Source organism: Crinia signifera, chromosome 1, assembly GCF_055691185.1.
Source record: "Crinia signifera chromosome 1, ASM5569118v1, whole genome shotgun sequence".
NCBI lineage: Eukaryota > Metazoa > Chordata > Amphibia > Anura > Myobatrachidae > Crinia > Crinia signifera.
This window is the reverse complement of record NC_139217.1, coordinates 180,001,152-180,023,935: the sequence shown is the minus strand read 5'-3', so window position 1 is coordinate 180,023,935 and position 22,784 is coordinate 180,001,152. Positions and strand designations below refer to the sequence as shown.

General features: G+C 45.6%; 1 protein-coding gene and 1 long non-coding RNA gene across 4 annotated transcripts in view; one reads left to right on the top strand and one right to left on the bottom strand.

Moving 5' to 3' along the window:
• Positions 1–5,582: 5,582 nt before the first annotated feature.
• Positions 5,583–22,784, bottom strand: part of LEF1 (lymphoid enhancer binding factor 1) — a 135,991-nt gene continuing 118,789 nt past the window's right edge. For 2 of the 3 annotated variants that reach the window (XM_083178516.1, XM_083178524.1), the window contains one exon: positions 5,584–7,353. In XM_083178516.1, coding sequence (XP_083034642.1) covers positions 7,274–7,353 — 80 coding nt within the window. In that variant the 3' untranslated portion in view covers positions 5,584–7,273. Of the gene's footprint in view, positions 7,354–22,784 lie in introns of all 3 variants that reach the window. The other variant, XM_083178508.1, reaches the window with a different exon arrangement.
• On the top strand, positions 12,394–22,774 carry LOC146064722 (uncharacterized). Its single transcript, XR_014471845.1, has 2 exons — positions 12,394–12,658; positions 22,434–22,774. It is a non-coding gene; the product is annotated as an uncharacterized LOC146064722 (long non-coding RNA).

Sequence of the window (22,784 nt, the reverse complement as noted above, 5' to 3'; positions counted from 1 at the left end):
CACAAGTACCAAGCAGCCAATCAGCAGCTCTGTCTTTGCCTAGCAGTAGGGATGGCCATTGTTGCCTTTGCCTTCGATGGCAAAAGTGCAACTGACCATCGATGTTTTTGCATATCGATGGTCTTCCATTTTCATTGATTGATTGGTCTGTGGGCCAATCAAAATGAGGGGGTGGGGCATTGCTCTGTGTCCTGGCACCTTGGGGAAAAAGAAAAAACTATTCGTTTGTTTGAACCATCCTGGTTCTCCCCCATCGATGGCAAAACTATTCGACATCGGCCATAAACCATCAATGATTTCTAATCACGATGGTCAATGTGCATCCCTACCTAGCAGGGGCATCATGTAGTTGGAGGAAGCCTAGTGTGCTCTCCCTCCTCCAGCCCCTCCCCTGCTGCGTGAGGATCATGCTGACAGGCCTGCAGTGAGTGAACACTGGCCGGCAGCACGTGATGTAAGTTTTCAGATATGAGATTAATGTGTGCAAGGGAAGTGGGGGGGGGGGGGCTACAATACATTATACAGTAAATAGGGGAGGTACAATAGACATTATTCTTGCAGGGGCTGGCGGTGGGATTGCCAGCTGCCAGAAGGAGACGTGCGTACAGCCCTATACAACAGAGCATCCCGCTGGTCCCTGCTGCCCGATCCCACCTACCAGCTCCCCCCCCAACCCTGCCCGTCTCACTGAAGCAGAGACGGGTAGTGTTCGTGTTCCCCACCGCCCGAAAAATGGGACGTGTGTGGGATGCTCGCACCTTCCAGTCAGATGGTGCGCCAGCTCACCGGCGAGGGCATTCTGGCGTGCCCCCAGCGCTGGCTGAGAGGCGCTTCATCTGTATATGTTGTGTAATGTGAATAAGGTTGCTCTATTGTGTGGCCTAATTTGAATCGGCAATACTATTGTGTGGCTACGGCCAGTGCCGGATTTAGGGGTCAGGCCGCCCCTAGGCACAATAATTTTGCATCAATGTTTGCATCTCCGGTCTCCTGCAAGACAGGGCAGGGGGGTTCAGGCGGTTTGCGGCTCCGGACCCCCGGGAGAGGTAGCAGGCGGGTCCCGGCTTCTGGCTGTGTGCGTCTCCAGTTTCCTGCAAGACATGGCAGGTGGGTTCCGGCAGTACGCGGCTTTGGCTTCCCACAAGAGGTAGCATGGCGAGTCCCAGCTCCCAGCGGTGTGCGGCTCCCGCAGAAGGTGGCAGGCAGGTCCCGGCAGTTAGCTGTCATTTATCACAGCTATGTTTAAAAAATCAGCGAAATGACAGGGGACACGTGCTGCCGCCCGTAATAGGTGCCGCCCCTAGGCCCGGCTCTGGCTACGGCCCTTTCCAGCAAGAGCATACTCCTTTTTGAGATACACTGTCCCTATTTAAAACATGGGTGGTGGGAACGACAGTGCTCTTGGCTTTGTAGATAAGGATTGCTATGGGTGAGGGATCTTGGGTGTTGCTGGCTGATGCTGTGATCTGCGATGCTAGGTGCTATGCTGGGAGAGTGTTGATCAATCAGAGGCAGAGCTGGCGGAAGTGCTAGGGGGCACGAGCCCAAATCTTACCTAGGGCATCACATTGGCTACTGAGCATGGCTCTAGGCTACTTCACTGATGGGTCACTAATTCAGATGTTACCTTCAATAAGTAATCATGTGAAACCCAGTTTACTGTACCTGGAAGCTATTGCTAAATGTCCACATTTGTGTCATGCTGCTCACTTTGTGTCCGGTTAGCCTGGCAGCAGGATACAGCCTGCAACGTGACAGATACAAGTCAGCCAGCAATGACACACACCTTACTGCTGTTCTTGAAAACAGTACAAGGAAGGAAGCTCCACATGCAGCTTAAGCTTTTCAGACTGCACTTCTTGTTTATGAACATAGTGGGAGACATTACCTGCTCTTAGAAGTATTTGAGGTGGGAAACAAGCACTTCCTGTAATTGAAGCAGCAAAGCTACTGTACTTATTTGTCTCTGCCACATTCCTAGTGTTAATTCATTTGTTAAGCAGAACCACACTCCATCTTACACAGACAACCTTATGTTTACCCCATTTTGTGGTAATGCTATGTATTATAAAATAGCTTATCTGACTATAATTTGAAAGAACTGACTTAGATTCAAGATGTCCTATTTCAAGATGTTCGGTACATACCCTAAAAGATAGCCCACCTCACCCATAACTTACTGGAGTATTCAGTTTTCCCATTTCCTGCACAGTTTTTGAAACAAAAGGGTGTGCCGCAAATTTTGAATCGAGATTAGATAGATTGGATTACATTAGATTAGATTTAGATTACATTAGAATAAGATTAGATTAGAATAAGATAAGATAGAGGCACATTTAAACAGTCTGCACATCAAAACTTTCAGCTGGTGGGTGCTATGACCACATAAGGGTAAAGGTAATCCAGTAATTAGAGGTAAGGACAACCAATATGCAAGTAAAGTTATTTTATAAGTATCGGCAAGTTCATATTGCAAATGAGACCAAAAAATCCAACAAAGTCCCTCTACTTATCAATAAGTCAACCATGCTGAGATAGATATAAACTTCCGCTCCCTCTCAGGATTCCTCAAATAAGTACAGTCATATTGTACTTACCGGCCAGCTTTATGTTTGGTTTTGCAGTGTTGAACATGGTCTTGTCTTTGTTTGTCCATGCTACTTCTGATCAAAATATGTTTTATATAGTTTTCAAGCAAAGAAATAAAGTGTTGTGCTGCTTGTGACCTTTCTTATGTAACATATTATTCACCTCATAACTTAAATGTCTCCCAGCAGAGGTATTTTTTTTAATTATCCCACAATCTTTCCTTGAACCTAAACTTTAACAGGATAAATCATATTAGTTGAGGCTTTAGCATAAGGGCAGATGGAGATATGAACATGTAAAAGCTGTGTAGTAAACTACCCTTAGCTTGAATAACAGATGGTTCTGTTTTACTCCAAATGGGAAACGGAAATGTGTCAAAATTAAAAGCAGATTAAACCTTAATATCTTTTGCCGCTTTTGAAAACAAGCTGTAAGGTTTCAAATAACTATTAGTTTAATCTCTTTTAAAGAAACAGTATTCAAAAACAATGTATCATACCAATTGTGTTATTTTTATTTGTTATGCATTTATTAGATACTTTAACTCTTTTTGTCTTAACAATATCTATATTGATGCAGAAAGTTATGGTGTGTACACACAGCAGATATGCCGTGCTATGCGAGTCCCGATACGATCAGATCGTATCGGGACTCGCTTAGCACAGCATGCATGGAGTGGCACAGTTTAGACTATATAGTGCAGATCTGCACTATGTAGTCTTGCCTGCCCTCTCTATTTGGCTGCCGATTTGCGCTCACACGGGAGCGCGCATCGGCAGCGCATCGGGCTCGCAAGCCCTAAAAAAACACATAATCAGCATGTGATATGGCTTCCGATGTTCACTATATCGGCAATATCAGAAGCCATATCGCACCGTGTGTACACACTATTACAGAATTATATTACTTTATAATATGATATAAATGATATTACTTTATATCATATACTGCAGTTGCTATGGAGCCCGGCGGGTCGGTGGACCTGAGGCCAAGCTAGCAATCCCCTGTACCCTTTTAACTTTTTTAAATAAGTGGAAGAATGGCAGCGTCACTGTCCTGTGTCTCAGTGACAGCGCAGCACTGTAGATTGGTCCAGATTTTCCTTCCTGAGACTCTGGGACAGGTGTCCGTCATGTTTCTTATAGGGATGGCCAATGGTGGGTTCACTATCGATGGTAAGATGCCAAGGCCTTCCTTCCTCTATGTTGGGTTGTTTCTACCCAGTTTGTTTTATCACTGTTGTTTCCAATTGTCGGAATCCCGGGCGATCCACGTCCCCCCTTGCCGGGATTCCAACTGCCGGGATTTAGTACCAATCCCCTGTGTACTATTGCCAGGGAGAAGAGAAAAAAACCTGTGGAAAACACTGTGGTTAACCATGATTTTTACCAAATGATGGCCAATTGCCATGGTTTCTGTTTTGTTTGTTCCTTATACTATGCCTATATTTTATTGTCACATTGTGTAACTTTTCTGTCATTACAAATAAAAATGTAAAAAAGTAATTTAAAAATATAATTGATAGATCATTCCCCATCAAAATGATATTTAAAACACAGCTGCGTATCTTGGAGCCCAACTAAGTGGCTCATGTGAATGTTATACATTTGTGGTTACATTCTATATTTAGTATAGAAAAAAAGTTGCTTGTTTTAGGTTTGTTTTATTTTATTCAGCCATTTCCAAGCCAAATGGATGTAAGCAAAGCATTTTCTTTCCATCTCATTTTCTCTGCTTGTTTTGGATCTCATGTAACGTGCAGTTTTCTGTCCTACAGTATTTCCCAAGTCTTATTCGACGTTCTTTGAGAACGCTGTGGGTATCATTTCACAGTCAATGGGTTGGCAATGGTAACCACTACCAGTTGTTTTGACAGCAGCACATAGAAATTCTGCTGTCTGTAGCCAAGGACTGGGTTTCATCGCTTTGTATATTTTATGGATGTCCGGTAAGGGATGACATTGAGTTGTAATGTTGGTCTACCAAGCACCTCATGCCTGATCAGCTGTGCTACATTATTAGGTGTCATTCAGACTACTCAGGATATCAGTTCAGTGTTTTGGAAAAAGTGGTCATGGGTATTATAGACCTTCTTGTATGGAAAATTACACTATTTGGGAACAGTTTCTTCTGAAAGTGGCCAGTAACCACACATAATAAATCCAGCTATCAGCAAAAGTCTGCATTAGTGTTTAATTGCGTTAAGTGCTGCTTTGAAGGAATACCTCTCTTCTGATCCTTGAATTGTGTTCCTGCTTTATTTTATATTAAATGGATAGATAGTGATCTGACAGGTAGCACTTAGGAGCCATAATGACACCTGGAAAAAGTAAACTAAACAAGGGAAATAAAGAACCTAAAAAACGTTTACAATAAGACTAAAAATGTGTTACTATTGCAATATTGATGTAATTTAATTAACTGTATGTACATATTGTAATACTACATACTGAGGCGTACTTTTCCAAGTTGAGACACTTCCAGCTTCAGCTGGGTACACAGGTAATGTATATAACAGTGATGGCTAACCTTGACACCCTTGAACTACACATACCAGCATGCCCTGCCCTAGCAAGTTTAGTAGATGGGAGTGTAAACACTAGACCAGTGATGGCTAACCTTGACACTCTAGCTGTTGTTGAACTACACATCCCAGCATGCCCTCCTACAGTTTTACTATTTGGCCATGCTAAAACTGATGCAGAGCATGCTGGGATGTGTAGTTCAACAACAGCTGAAGTGTCAAGGTTAGCAATCACTGGTATATAATCATCGGCTGATTGGGGGTAAACTTTGCATTCGCATGCATGCATGGGAACTCGGCGTGCAAGGGGGGGCGGACGGCCGTGTGGACAGTGTTTCAATGACTCGCAAACAACACCACAAATTCAAAATTGTGCTGCAGAATATGAAATGTCTTAAACCACATGTAAAAAAGTTGTTATATCACCAAATACGCCATGCAATATAAATCCTCAGAACAAATATTATAGTATTTTTATGTTTTATTACAAAGCTTTTCTTTAAAAACATATGCTCAGCACATTTACTCAAATTGGAATGACAAAAAAAGTTGAATTGACAATTTTCTTTCTGCAAAGCCTGCCCTTTGCGATCAATAATCAGGATACGTCCAATGCTTTTTTTTTTTTACAACTGGCATCCAAATCCCACTATAGGACAGCAGAAGAAAGTAATAAAAATACAATACGGAACAATTTACATTGTTACAATGAATCCAAGTGCTGGGCTTTCTTCACAATGTATGGAAGGAGAATACACAAAACTGCATCACTCTTTCCTTGTGACTTACGGGATGCACATCCAAATGGTCTGAATATAAGTCTCTGTCAGTCATCCTACACGATCAATCTTATATTAAATATATGTAGCTGACATAATACAAACAGAAAAGACTGAGAACATGATTATGTATAAAACAAGAGATAACTTTGAATCGTTTCTGCTGCAGTAGCTGGGTGGTGAGGCGACAAGCCTACACTATCTGTGATAACTTATGAAATATGCGGCAGGTGTGCACATTCTTATGTCGCCATCTGCACAAATCGTAAAATGATTGGGAGCAACAACAGCCATGAGGCCATAGGATAAATGGGCAACCTTTGGTAGAGGACTGTTGTGGAACTACATCTCCCATGTTCCTCAGCCAACCAACTAGACTAAGTAATATGTGCTTTTTTCACTATTATTTTTCATTGAAAATACATGGGAGTAACTTATATTGCATATCAGTAAGTCTGGGGCCACACATAGCAGCCAAGCGGGTTGCTTTGCCGGAATATATGGCCATCCACACATTTGCAGCGGCGCCACAGCCACCGGGTCTGACCGCAGCATGCTGCGGTTGAATAGGAAGGTGGGACAACCAGATTTCAAGGAGAACATACACATTTCAATGCAGGATCTGGCCACAACGCTGTGTGTGACCTCACACAGCCTCCTTGCGGCCAAGCAGGTCCCGCTGAACAGGATCCGCTTGGCTGCTGTGTGTGACCCCAGCCTTACTGTTTCTTTCAGAAAAAAGGAACTCTACTATATATATAATATTTCAGTAATGATCTTCTTTGAACAATGGTAGTGACAACTGCTGCTCTTGGGTGTCCCTGTGTAAGTAATGTAAAAAAACAAAAAACATTTGTGCAGGAACAAAAACACACAAAAACTACTGTTTTTGCAGGAAAAGGTGGGCTTTGTTTCAACCCTGACCAATAAAATATACATCAATCAACTCTAAATCTGATATATAAAAGCATTCAAGTTTTATGGAGAATAAACAATACAATGATAAAAAAAGAAACAAAAACCCCAAAGTTTGATCCTTTTGCTCCATTCTTAAATAAAAGAGTTTTGTCTTGTTCATGTTTTCTGTCCATTGTCAGCACGCTGTTTGGTCTGTGACTGGCTTATATAAAGAACGTCACATACGCTGTGAACTCTGCAGATAGGAAGTATGAAAACGGTAGCTAGTTATGTATCCTGATGATCTTCCAATGTCTTCCATCCCTGGGGATTGAGGTGAATTATACCAAGGCCCCGGTACCAATGGTGCCAAACTTCTGGCAGTGATTGTCTATTGGGTACAGTGTCTCTAGCAGTGGCATATCAATGTCATTGGTAGGCTCCTTAGGGAATTGTGTTGCCGGTTATGGAGAAGTTGGGGAGTTTAACAAGCTTCCATCTCCAGGAGTCCTCCTGCTGTTGCTGCCTTTGCTTTACACGCTGAGAATGAATTCTTTTTCCCCCCTGAAATATAAAGAAAACATAGACATGAGAACTGTGCATGTTATTTCAGACAACAGACACTTGACACACAGTTAAGCTTACATTTTAAAGGGCACATTCTACTCTTTCTTTATTACAATTATCCAATATTTAATCCTCATTAAAAGTCAATATGTAACAGCTGAATGGTGCCCATATGCAGGCAGATCCAGCCAGCTGGGTTGAGTGCAGAAATCCCAACATGAGTCCAGATGGATTATCAAATTAAATGGATCAGAAACCTCAATGATCAGACTGTCCAAGTGGATCAATAGAGGATTCAGCATATAGGCCACCTTTTGGCTCATGAGATGAGATGACCTCATATAGGTACTGATAGCAGCCATCAGGAAGAATTCGGTACTTGTGTATTTTGGCGGTGCCCATCGCATACCATAACGCATGCGATGGTATGCGATGCAACGCAATTTTGGTGGTTAGTGTACGATGGCATACAATTTTCAAATTGTATGCCATTGTACATGGCATACAATGCCATACGATGCGATGCGATTAAACATTGTATAAGCGTGGCGAGCGCAGATACCTGAGAAGCCCACGAAGGGACGCGTTTACCTGTGAAGGTATCCGCGTCCCCTCGCCACGCTTCGGGCTCGCCACACTAATCTATTCTCAACTCCACGCCGATGTGGATAGTGGGGGTATGAAAAGATCGTAGGACACGTACCGCCGCCCCTCGCAGGCTCGCTGCGCTCCCCACGCTTCGGGTTCACGTTTATAGTGGGGGGGTGGCGTGGGGGTGCATTTAACACTGTAAGCACCCATTAGGGTGCTCAAAAGCACCCTTTAGGGTGCTTATACGATTTTTCATCGTATAGGGGGTCAAAATCGCGTCGCATCGCATGCCATCGGGTACATGGCATGCGATGCGATACGATCATCGTACGATGCACAAATCGGGCGCCGCCAAAATACACAAGTACCAGAATTCTACTCCTGAGTAATCCTAAATTCCTGAGATCCTAATTAATGACATGTTGATTGAAAATTGGGTACTTATGTATTATCTGGGCTCCCATGTTAAATGCACCCCATTTTTTCATACCCCTACTATCCAATTACGCATGGAGTTGATTTTATATAGTGTGGCGAGCGTAGCGAGCCACCGTGCCCGAAGCGTGGCGAGCGCAGCGAGCCCCGCGAGGGGACACGGTCTCATAAGAAAAACGGGAGCCCAGATATTACATAAGTACCGAAAATTGTTTAAGTATTTACGGTATATTATTTTTTATCAATACTTTATTTATCAGGCACCACAAGATCTTTTCAATGGTATACATAAAAATAAAGCATGTATACAGAGCACAACAGTAAGTAATAAAATTGCAGAAACACCTTAATGAGGGAGAGCAAAGGACGGGGAGGGATACTGAGGCTAGATAGTAAGCAGCAGAGAGTCACAGATGAAAGCACAGCAGCTCTCAATGGTATGCAGTCAGATAGGCTACATTAAAAATGTCCATCCACATGGCCTGAAAGTTGACACTCACAAAGCTGACATGTAAAGAATGATGTCGACACTGGCATAATGTCGACTTTGTGAATTTTGATACTGAATCTTAGGAATTAAGGTAAGAAGGCATGAAGAAGGCAAGTCAGATGCTTGGTTGCATAGGGAGAGGTATCAGCAGTAGAAAGAAAGAATTAATAATGCCACTGTATAGGTCATTGGTACGGCCTCATCTAGAGTACTCTGTTCAGTTCTGGAGGCCATATCTCCAGAAGGATATAAATACATTAGAGACTGTACAAAGAAGGGCAACTAAAATGGTGCATGGCCTACATCACAAAACGTACCAGATGGAGCCGCTCTCAGTAGAGCGGCTTCCAGCAATCTGATCGCGATCCACCAGTGTGCGCCACCCCATCTGCCAGAATGAGCCACGCCCCCCGCAGCCTCTGCCAGCGCTATGGCTATGTCGCGCTGGTGGGTACAATGAAGCTGGCTACATCTGTAGTTTACAGCAGAGAAGGGAAAGGGGGGACATGATAGAAACTTTAAAATATATCAAGGGTTTTAACAAGGTACAGGTGGAAGACATTCTTCACAGGAAGAGGAGCAGCAGAACACGAGGACATGCCCTGAAACTAGAGGGAGTAAGATTCAGAGGAAATTTGGGGAAGAATTTTTTCACAGAAAGAGTAGTAGATAAGTGGAATAGCCTACCATCAGAGGTAGTAGAGGCAAATACAGTAGTACAATTTAAACATGCTTGGGATAAGCATATTGATATCCTTACAAAGCAATAAGGATCAAATATGGTTTGAGGTAACATGTTTAAAAAAGGGGCAGACTAGATGGGCCAAGTGGTTCTTATCTGCTGTCAAATTCTATGTTTCTATAAGATTTGGGTCAGGGTTGGGCTGCAATTAGTGTTAGATGAAAAGTGAACTAAAAATACCTTTTTCAATATAACAACAGTAAACATTCATAATCTCGATATTCTGGCATTATGTCAGTGTCAACATTGTGAATGTCGACATTCAAAATATGTTGACATTATGATTTAGACATGATGAATTTTGGAATTCTGACTTTTGACAAAAATATAACAATCTGGATGATAAAATTAATCTGGTTAATTCTTGGGTCATCATTGCTAAGGAAAATATTTCCATAAACTGGAGCCTTCCTCTAACCAAAGCTTTGGGGGCTGCTATTTGCCTCCATTATTCTCATAATCCCAGGTATCTGCCACTCCAGGACCAGCTAATTAATTTCGTTAACCACACTGAATGACCAAACAGGGAATTTGTGTCTTTAAAGTGGCTTGTGACTGGTCCTCCCGAACAAACCATTCCCCTTCCACTCCCACTCTCTGGCCTTCACTATAAAAGCTATGAAGCCACTCACTGGTGCTGCAAAACGTCACCTACACAGAAGGGCTGCTGCCAGCTGCTCAGCAGCGATGAACAGTGTCCCCCTTAGTAATTGACCTGGACTCTTTCCGTGCCCCTTCAACATGCCTGAGCCCAGGTAATGAGTACCCCCTCCCTGCACCTCTACCCAGGACTTCAGGTTAAGATCACATTAAGGAAATATTTCATTAGATAATAATGAAGATATAAGTGTGTACCATCCAATTACAGTAAATTTCCACCATCAAATACAGTACAGTAAAATAATACTAAAGCTGGCCATACATCAGAAAGATTGATCTTAAGATTGATTGCAGTCATGATTGTGTGCAATTTCCCTTGAAATCCCCGGCAGTTCTTCGTGGTTTTTGGACACACAATCTACTCAAAATCCATCATACAATCAGTCATACAATCCATCTGCTGCATGATTGTATGATTGTGTACACAAGATGTGCACACAATCTGCATACAATCCATCTTACAATGAGATTCAAATGAGATTGTATGATTGGGTACAATATCTTTCTGATATATGGCCACCTTAACTGTGCGAGACAATAGCCACGTGTGATGTACAATTACTAGTTGAGGACATATTCAGTCCCAAATGTCAAGGTATCAACAACTTAAGTTTGTCCTGCTCAACATAAAAATGTCCCTAGACTTTTTTTAGTGTGTTGGCAGCTATGCATCTGGGATTTTTCTGGGCTGTAGTGTCCCAGATCACCAGTTTGCAAAATAAATATTAAGAATTAGCTGAACTCTCAAAGCATAGTAAAAGCTGTTATAAATGTTAAAACAGAAAGTATTCCATATCACTAGAAGCTGCAAATCACATGACACTAGCTGTGTCCAATGCTGAGGGTCACACAAATTCCCAGGAAGTTTATGTGTTGGAAAACCCTCATGTTTTTTCCCCTCATCACATTGTTATTGTATTTGAAGGGTCTAGTTATTCAAGCAGTAGCAGAATTCTAATGTGTGCCAATAGGGATGGAAGCTTTATAAACCACATCCCTTTGCTTTCAATCCTTCACCGCCCAGCACTGGATCATCAGCACATGTGTGAGGTGTAGTGGATCCCTAGCCATTATAGCTTTCTTCACTTGACTCCTAGGTTCAGTGGCACAGTTTGATGCTACAGACATAAATCTATAACCAGCCCTGGTTAACCACAAACATATAGTATACACTGTTTTCTGAGCTTTAAACTCAGAATCCAATTTCCTAGGCATTACCACATATACGTTGACAGTCAGCCCTGCACAATACTACCCTAGAGAGAACATGTCCTTAGGATCAATGAGAACATTTCCTGGCTAAGAGGGCTTAAAAAAAAAAAAAGTACAATTAAGTAATGAACAATAAAAATAACTTCTGGGTAATTCAGGAGTAGTTGTATTATGGTGCATGTAGTTAACACTGCTGGCATGTGAAAGGTTGATTAAGCATGCTGACTTGGAAGCAGTGTGACTATCACATATTATATGGTGCAACACCCAATCACGGTCCAGGTTAGTAAATGGGTTTATGTTGGCGCATGTCCTACTCAGGATGCTTCTGATCCTACTAATCTGCAGCCTTTTAGGCTGACCCGTGTTGGATTCAGGACCATAGTCAACCCTTCCACAAGTGTGCACGCCTGCTTGCTACAGATCCAAATCTTTGTGTGAAAGGTTTATGGGATAATATTTAGCAGTGGCAGGGTGTGAACCTATTAGCATATATGTTCTGATGTATGTAATATATGTGCTGGCTGGTTTCCCCCAGGGATTGGAAGTGCTGTATGTATCAGGTGCCATGCAGCACCCATGAGGCATCAAACTGCTTCTAAGCCCACACACAGACTTCCATTGCCCATTTTCACAGGAAGCTTGGGACGGGTTTAGATGAAGTGTGAATCCTTACGTGAGTCTTGATTGCTACATGGCTCCTGATACATACAGGGCCGGCGACAGGGGGGGGGTCAAGGGAGAAAGGTGTGACAGCCCCGTCGATCTGAAAGGTTCCAGAGGCTGGCCGGGGCCCGTCTGTAAGCTGTTACTCCCGCAGCCGTCTACTATGCACTTCAGTCAGTGTGTCCCGCCCCGCGTCTGTGTGCAGACACCCACCACCGCCGGGTCTCTCCAACTGGAGAGGAGAATAGTGTCCGCGCCCATCCCCCCCAGCTGTGCGCAGTGTGACGTCTGAGGTCACGCTGCAGAGCAACAGCCACGTCTGCCCCCGAGCCTCCCCGCACGCAGCCGCACCAAGCCTCCAGCAGCACCACTGCACTGACTTACCCCCGCTGTGCCAAGCCTGCAGCGCCCTGTCTCTATCCTACACGCTGCACCATGTCTTCAGCCCGCCCACCTGCCATGGTACACTATTCGCATGGAGGGAGCAGCCAATAAAGAACACAGAGGTTGGTTTGGGGGAGGGGTGTGCTACCTTCTATATATATATATATCTTGTTGCATGCATTGCCCCACAGAATTAGCCACTTTGTCATATCAACTACTGTGACACATGTTTGCACTCTTCAAGCTTGCTTTTTACCCCATACATGAAAATCTGTGTGGAGTTTGATGTACTCTTCATCCTTGGACTGTCATGTCATTCCCTAGCCAACACATATCAGACCACTACCGCAATGGGTCTCACTTACATACCTGCGTCACTCATACCACTACACACACTACATACCTGCATCACCCATTTCACTACACACCTGCGTCATCCATATCACTACACACCTGCGTCACCCATACCACTACACACCTGCGTCATCCATATCACTACACACCTGCGTCATCCATATCACTACACACCTGCGTCATCCATATCACTACACACCTGCGTCACCCATACCACTGCACACCTGCATCATCCATACTACTACACACCTGCGTCACCCATATCACTACACACCTGCGTCACCCATACCACTACACACCTGCATCATCCATACCACTACACACCTGCGTCTCCCATACCACTACACACCTGCGTCACCCATACCACTACACACCTGCATCATCCATACTACTACACACCTGCGTCTCCCATACCACTACACACCTGCGTCACCCATATCACTACACACCTGCGTCACCCATATCACTGCACACCTGCGTCATCCATATCACTACACACCTGCGTCACCCATATCACTACACACCTGCGTCACCCATATCACTACACACCTGCGTCACCCATATCACTACACACCTGCGTCACCCATATCACTACACACCTGCGTCACCCGTATCACTACACACCTGCGTCATCCGTATCACTACATACCTGCGTCACCCGTATCACTACACACCTGCGTCATCCATACCACTACACACCTGCGTCACCCATACCACTACACACCTGCGTCACCCATATCACTACATACCTGCGTCACCCATACCACTACACACCTGCGTCATCCATATCACTGCACACCTGCGTCATCCATATCACTGCATACCTGCGTCACCCATATCACTACACACCTGCGTCACCCATATCACTACACACCTGCGTCACCCATATCACTACACACCTGCGTCACCCATATCACTACACACCTGCGTCATCCGTATCACTACATACCTGCGTCACCCATATCACTACACACCTGCGTCATCCATATCACTACATACCTGCGTCACCCATACCACTACACACCTGCGTCATCCATACCACTACACACCTGCGTCACCCATATCACTACACACCTGCGTCACCCATATCACTACACACCTGCGTCACCCATACCACTACACACCTGCGTCACCCATATCACTACACACCTGCGTCACCCATACCACTACACACCTGCGTCATCCATATCACTACACACCTGCGTCATCCATATCACTGCACACCTGCGTCACCCATACCACTACACACCTGCGTCACCCATATCACTACACACCTGCGTCACCCATACCACTACACACCTGCGTCATCCATATCACTACACACCTGCGTCATCCATATCACTGCACACCTGCGTCACCCATATCACTACACACCTGCGTCATCCATATCACTACATACCTGCGTCACCCATACCACTACACACCTGCGTCATCCATACCAATACACACCTGCGTCACCCATATCACTACACACCTGCATCACCCATATCACTACACACCTGCGTCATCCATATCACTACATACCTGCGTCACCCATACCACTACACACCTGTGTCATCCATACCAATACACACCTGCGTCACCCATATCACTACACACCTGCATCACCCATATCACTACACAGCTGCGTCACCTACACACCTGCGTCATCCATATCACTACACACTTACGTCACCTACACACCTGTGTCACCTACACACCTGGTCATCCATATCACTACATACCTGCATCACCCATATCACTACATACCTTCCTCTTCCATATCACTACGTACCTGCCTCATCCATATCACTACGTACCTGTGTCACCCATATCACTACGTACCTGCGTCACCAATATCACTACATTCCTGCGTCATCCATATCACTACATACCTGCGTCATCCATATGTTTTTCTCTTTCAATGGTCCTGGTGACACAGCTCAACACTGGGATGTAGGAGGGTCCGAAGGAGCCAGGCACCTATCCTAAAGCTTTAGAGGGTAGGCTCCTCCCCTACTGCATCCCTGGACTCTCCAGTTCGTGTTAGGTGCCCACTGGAGTGGGTGCTATTCTAAAGGGCTGCAGGAGCAGCCGAAGAATTAGAGTAGTTAGGGTTTTTTTATTATTTTATTAACTATTACCCTAGCTAGGTAGGCACAGTGTGAGGATTTTCATAGTGAATCCTCACACTGCTAGCGCAGCAGGAGCTGACAGAAGCGCGTCCTGTCAGCTCTCTGTGCACAGGGTAGACTCTGTCTGGTCTCCCTGTGCTGCGCTTACAGCCTCTATTAAGAGGCTGCCTGGGCTCCGGAGTAGCCTGAAACCGGCTCCACATTTAGGTGGGGATCATGGGGGACAGGCGCTCCGTGATGGCGGCGGCCATTTTATGCGGAGCTTACACGCTGAGCTCCTGACTGAGAGGACAGCAGCGCTGTGACAGGCATGTTCCAAGTGGTCCCCATTTGAGGGGGAGATACTGGAACAAGGAAATCCTACCTAAGGAGCGGCTAGCTGGGGGTGGTTGGCGCCAAAAGGTCACGGACCCCGCAGCAGCAGGGACTTTGGTCTCTTCCTTCACTCTGACTTTGGCGCCTTTCAGAACGCTTGCAGCGGAGCTGAGCTGGCTTATTGATCCTGGCAGAGTGACTTGGATTTCCTGGGCATCGCTTCCCCGCAGTTGAAACCTACAGACAGCTAAGTGATTGGGTGCATTGACTTTGTATAAACGCTTGTACAATTGTTTGCACTGTGTATATTGAGATATATATATATACGCTTCACTTGCATCATGTCTGAGCATCAGGCTGTGGTTTTGGGGGAGGGAGTCCTTAGTGCACTGAGCGCGTGCAATGTTTGCACACAAAAGTTTGTCCCTGAGCAGATGGCCAAGGGGGGCTTATGTATTACTTGCGCTGATGTGAGACCCATGGGCAGTGAACACCATAGGGGAGAGCAGAGTGAACCTGCGTGGGCCAGTGCCCTAGGCAGGTCGGTAAACGCTTTGGTGCAGCTTCTGGACAGGCAGAGTGATGTGCTGGTAGAATCACAGAGACCTATGCCATCATCTCAGCAGTCGTCTGGCTCCTTACCTCTTACCCAGGCAGATCCTGCACTTATTCAGGTGATGCAGGATACTGCTAAGGGGATCAACAGATTCAGTGAAATACTGGACAAAATGGATGAGGTTACAGGGACCCCTAAAAGGTCTTATGCTATGCCTAATGTGTTAGAGGAAGAGGAAGGAGAGTATACTGACACACCCTGGGACCAGGGTGATGATTTTGAAGAGACCTCTGCTGCTGGTATAGAGGATCTTATTGTGGCTGTAAAACAGGCGTTAAAACTGTCTGTTGAGGATAAGACCCCTGTTAAGGGTGTTTTTAAGCGACAGCGAAAGGAGGCTGTTACTTTTCCCTCAGATGAGGGGTTACAGGAACTATTGGAAGGGGCTTGGAAAACCCCAGATAAGAGGCTACAGATGCCTAAAAGATTCCTTAGTCTGTACCCCATGCCGGAGTCTCATTCTGAACTCTGGGAAAAGGTGCCTGTTGTGGATGCTTCTGTGGCACGCTTATCAAAAGCTACGGTATTACCTGTACAGGGTGGTGCAGCTTTTAAAGATGCTGTGGATAAAAAGCTAGAGGGAAACCTCAAGGCTATTTTTGAAGGGGTGGGGTTTACCCTGCGTCCCCTTATTGCTTCAGCCTGGGTCTCTAAGGCCATTATAGAGTGGGCTGGTGAGCTATGCACCATGCTGCAGGCTGACCACGGTGCTTTGCTGGTAGCAGAAAAGATTAAGGCCGCTGCAGAATATGCGGTGGAAGCAGAGGAGGAAGCTCTTAAAATGGCTACCAGAGTATCCACAGTCTCCATAAATGCCAGGAGGGTACTCTGGCTTAAGGCCTGGGAAGCGGACAATGAGTCCAAAAAGGCCTTAGAAATGTTAGCTTTCAAGGGAAAGTTACTTTTTGGTTCTGAGCTTGAGGAGATTATAAAACAAGCCACAGGCGGCAAGAGTACGTTTCTGCCGGCCTCCTCAACAAAGCAGTCATCCAGATTTGCTGCTTTTAGGCCGTCCTTTCGGCCCTCCCCTAGAGGTGGTGCGTCCTTTCGGGGACAATCGTTCAGGGGAAAGTTCCAGAACTCCAGGGGCAAATCCCAAAGGTCCAAGTTTGGCTCTTTCAATAAGAAGCCTGCCTCTAAAGGAGAGGAAAAACCCTCCGCATGACTGCCAGGGGATCAGCCCGGCAGGGATAAAGGTGGGGGGGCGTCTTACACACTTCAGAGACGCTTGGGCTTCTCTAGACCAGGATACCTGGGTCTTAGAGATTATTACCCAGGGTTACAAAATCCCTTTCAGAGGGCGGACTCCAAAGAGGTTCATCCCCACACCCATACCAAAGCAGGCGCTCCTGCGCACAGCTCTTATGAGAGCGGCTCATTCCCTTTTGGAAAAAGGGGTGGTAGTCCCGGTTCCCAGGGCAGAGTGGAAGAAAGGATTTTACTCCACGCTGTTCCTGGTGCCCAAACCAGACGGGTCTTTCAGACCAATACTAAATTTGAAGTCCTTAAATGTTCACCTTTGGGTAGACCATTTCAAAATGGAGTCTTTGAGAACTGTACTCCTGAGTCTGGACCAGGGAGAATTTCTGGCGTCCATGGATGTCCAGGACGCATATCTGCACGTTCCCATTCACCCGGAACATCAGATGCTGTTGAGATTTGCCATAGGAGACCTGCATTTACAGTTCCGGGCGTTACCCTTTGGCCTAGCAACCGCGCCAAGGGTATTTACAAAAATAATGTCTGTGATGGCGGCAGTGCTGAGGCTCAGGGGAATCACAGTAATACCCTATTTGGACGATCTCCTGTTCAAAGCAGAATCAGCAACACTGCTTCAAAGTCATTTAAAAGAGGCCATCAGTTTTTTGCAGGCTCACGGCTGGATTTTAAACTTACAAAAATCTCAGTTGGTACCATCACAGAGGATCCAGTTCTTGGGAGTCATACTGGATACCCATCTCCATCGGGTATTCCTCCCGGAGATAAAGGCCAGGGACCTGGTCAATCTAGTTCAGGAGATCCTCAGTGCTCCGAGCTTGTCAGTATGGAGGTGCCTCAAACTCCTGGGGAAAATGGTGGCGTCATTCGAAACGCTTCAATTTGCCAGGTTCCACTCTCGAGTATTCCAATGGAACATTTTGTCAGCCTGGTCAGGAAACACTTTGACCATGAAGACGGAGTTGATAGTGCTGTCCGCAGACACTCGGGACTCCTTGAAATGGTGGACAGAGGTAGATTCCCTTCAGTGGGGTCGGTCATTACAGACCTGGGACTGGTTGATAGTAACTACCGATGCCAGTCTCAGGGGCTGGGGGGCAGTAGCCCTGGATCTCAGGCTGCAGGGCCTGTGGACGGCAGAGGAATCAGCGTTGCCAATCAACATCTTGGAGCTGAGAGCTGTCTGGAAAGTGATTTCTTTGGCGGGAGACAGGTTAAGGAACTCCCCCTTGAGGATTCAGACCGACAATGCCACAGCTGTGGCGTATCTGAATCACCAGGGAGGTACACGCAGCAGATTGGCCATGTGGGAGGTGTCCAGAATCTTTCTATGGGCGGAACAGAATGTTCCTGCAGTATCGGCTATATTCATTCCAGGAGTGGAGAATATAGAAGCAGACTTCCTGAGCAGGGAGGAGCTCAAGGAAGGAGAATGGAGCCTACACCCTCAGGTGTTTCACCAGATCACTGCAATGTGGGGAACTCCGGATTTGGACCTAATGGCATCCAGGTTCAACCATCAGGTGCCCAGGTTCTATGCCAGAACGAGAGATCCGCTAGCAGAGGCAGTGGATGCCATGACTACCCATTGGCAGGGAGATCTTCTTTATGCATTCCCTCCTATTCCGATGTTAGCAAGACTGTTAAAGAGGGTACAGGACCAGAAGGTCCCGGTGATCCTTGTGGCCCCAGATTGGCCAAGGAGGTCTTGGTATTCGAGGCTTCAGAGGTTATCAGTGGATTCATGGCGTCTACCTCTGAGACCAGACCTGTTAAGACAAGGCCCATTCAATCATCTGGATTCCGATCGATTGATTTTGACGGCTTGGTTATTGAAACCGCCATTTTGAAAAAGAAAGGATTTTCTGACGCAGTAGTGCAGACTATGATAAAAGCCAGAAAGGCTGTTTCTTCTGCAAATTATTATAGAGTCTGGAAGACTTATATTAGATGGTGTGAGAGGCAAAAAGCTCACACATCTCACTTCAAATTATCAAAAATGTTGGATTTTTTACAAGATGGATTTTCTTCGGGCCTAAGCCTTCAGTCGTTGAAGGTGCAGATTTCGGCCTTGTCCATCTATTTTCAAAAAAGAATTGCCATTTTACCGGAGATTCAAACTTTTTTACAAGGGGTATCCAAACTGAAACCCCCTTACAAGCAACCAGTAGCACCTTGGGACCTGTCACTGGTTTTGGATTGCCTTCAGAAGGCACCTTTTGAGCCTTTGAGGTCGGCTGACTTTAAGTTTCTCACGTGGAAGTTAGTGTTTTTGTTAGCAGTAGCATCTGCTAAGAGGGTGTCTGAGTTGGGAGCCTTGTCATGCAAATCTCCCTTCTTAATCTTTCACGATGACAGGGCTGTTCTGAGAACAGTGCCGCAATTTTTACCGAAGGTAGTCTCTGCCTTCCATTTAAATCAGGAGATAGTTCTACCTGTGTTTCAACCCCCAGAGGGTTCCAAGAAAAGGGACAAGTTGAAGACTTTGGATGTTGTGCGTGCCTTACGCATATATGTGGACAGAGTGAAGAGTGTTAGAAAGACTGACACTTTATTGGTATTGTATGACGTACATAAAATTGGTTGGCCTGCATCTAAGCAGACCATTGCTAGGTGGTTGCGATCTGTGATAGCTTTTGCATACACCAAAGTGGGTAGGCCTGTACCGGCCAGAATTAATGCGCATACCACCAGGTCAGTTGCTACCTCTTGGGCGGTCCGACATGGGGCCACAGCGGAGCAGGTTTGCAGAGCTGCCACTTGGTCATCTGTTCACACATTTGCCAAATTCTATAGGTTCCATGAGTTCGCGTCGGAGGACGCATCATTCGGGCGAGCAGTGCTGAGAGCTGCAGACCTGAGCGTACCCTCCCAAAGGACCGGCTCTGGAACGTCCCAGTGTTGAGCTGTGTCACCAGGACCATTGAAAGAGAAAAAGGGATTTTTGTAAGAACTTACCGTTCGAATCCCTTTCTCTGATATGGTCCTGGTGACACAGCGATCCCTCCCTTACGCTCAGTAAGTATGCCAGAATTTCATGATGTTCATGTTAAAATGGTTAAAAGTTAACAGTTTCTGTTATAAAATGTGCATATAATATGTGCAGGCGTTTGTACTGAGTTTATGTATTCCAGTGGCTTTGAAAGTTGAACTGAAGAGTCCAGGGATGCAGTAGGGGAGGAGCCTACCCTCTAAAGCTTTAGGATAGGTGCCTGGCTCCTTCGGACCCTCCTACATCCCAGTGTTGAGCTGTGTCACCAGGACCATATCAGAGAAAGGGATTCGAACGGTAAGTTCTTACAAAAATCCCTTTTTTACTTTATTTGCATGTACTGTTACACGGAGTAATTAGAAGATTATAACTGAAATATGCAGAAGATTATGGTGCAGCTGAGAGACGGTTTATATTGTATGCAAGTGCATAAATAGATGATGGTAGGCACGCCTTATTGGTGGTGATACACACCAACTGGACAGTGTTAGACATGCCCAATAGGTGGTGCTAGACACAACCCTTTAACGGTGCATCCCCTAATACAATGTGCTGTGCAGGCCTATGGCTGCAGGCTTAGCGCCCTGACTGCTAGTGAGCCCAGCCGCCACACACGAACAGATGACGGGAATCCCTGACATCCCCGGCTCTTTTCCAGTATTCCAGTGTCTTATATTTGGCAATACATTTATTGGTACATGCAGAAGAGGGTTGTGTGGGTTTGGAATTACGTGGGGGGGCCCCTGATATATCAGTGTACAGGGCCCCAAGATTTCTGTTGCCGGCCCTGGATACATACAGCACTGCCATTCCATGGGGGAACCAGTCAGCACATATATTACATACATCAGAACATGCATGTTTATTTGTGGTAAGCGCATGATGTGGTCGATGCTGCAGCCACTGCTGAGATTAAGGCATTTCAGCTGTCCCTGGTGTAGAAAGGTGATACTGAAAAATGATATCCTATACAGAAAATAACTTCTTACAGTACTAGATGTTATGTAGGGAGGGGCCCGAGACTATGGGTGGTATTCAATGCTGCCGGCGGAGGGTTTGTGTAGCGAGGATGGCTTGTTTTTGGTGAGGAAACAAGCCATCCTCACTGACAATTCAATTCCATGTTCTGGGAAAATCCTCGCCATCGGAGTACTGCGATGACTCACCTAAACGGCAAGGTTCGCCTCAAACGCAGTGAGCCCACTGCATTTTGTGGTGAGCCCCGCCGTTTTGATGGCCGCACTCACCATTTGCACCTCGCTGAAAAGAGCCAGTGAGGTGGAACTAGCGAGTGAACGGGAGGCAGTTGAATACTGACGGCAAGCTATCGGCACTGCTCGCCGTCATAGCTTGCCTTAAAGGCATTGAATATACCCCTACGTAATGAGAGATGCCGCCTTGCTCAGGGGCTTATAGTGCAACAAACAAAGAGAGAAAAGATGCAGGCGCACTTTTCAAATATCAGATTTGTAATATTTTCCAATAAAAGGAGTTTTTTTACATGCTCTTGGCCAGGACTATGGGCTTACCCAACATGTCTAGGTAACCTAATCAGGTAAGTCCCTGACATTTGGGTGTGGGAAATCCCCAAACCAGCCCAGCCAAATCACCCCAAGGCATAACTGCATGTTGTTTCTCCAGGAGTAACAGGAATTTCTCTTGCCATTTTAGGGGGATACTCAATCCAGGGTGCTATTTCTGACATGGCAAGTAGCGCTCCGCCGCCTATTCAATGCTGCCCTTTCTGACAGCATTGAAGGCGGATCTCGAAAAAACAGATCTGACTTTAAAACCAGTTGAATTTTTTTTGGAAACGGCTGTGAATTGTGGAATACGCGTCTGTTTCTTGACAATCTACGCCCGTTTTCGCCGGAACATTGAATTCCACCTGTCGAGATACTGTCGAGCCAGGCGGAAACAGTCCAGGATTCCACATGTCGGAACATTCTGACAGTCAGAATCCTGGATTGAATACCCCCCTTATTAAGGTAAATACATAAAAAATGGGGTTTTGCTGTTTTTCCAGCTCAACAGCTCAAAAATGGCTGCTGCATTATCACTCTCCACTTTATCACTTTTTGAAGCTTGATGCATCTGGCCCATAATGTATTAGAATGTGCTTGTGTTTAATTCAATTTCAATCTCCTGCTTGACAAAATGGCTGCACAACCCTATTATCTGGGAAATCAGTCTTGCCTTTTAAAAAACAGTTAACCACTATCCAAGCAAACTGCACTGAAATCCTAGCACCCCACCGATTCTATTTACTTTTATCCTTTTCATTCCAGACGTTCAAAGGGTTTGGTCCAGGTTGCTCTTCCTGGGAAGGTTTTCCTCTCGGCCTAATATTAAAACACTGGGCTTCCTGTTGAGGAATGTCCTGAAGGCGCCAAGGCCATGGGTTCACAGCAGCCTGATACAAGAGCTGTGATTCAGAACTGCTGCCGATTAGGAGCTAGGAATGTCTGCATCACCAAGAGAAATACAGCTCCGCTGTGTTTAGACCATTTCTTACCCATGCTTTCTTTGAAGTCAGGAGGTTATAATAACTATGGCAGACCTGCTCCAGACCTCTCAATGAGAGAGGGGCCGTGAAATCTGATGGAATTAAAATACCTAGTGATAGCAATGCTTCTGAT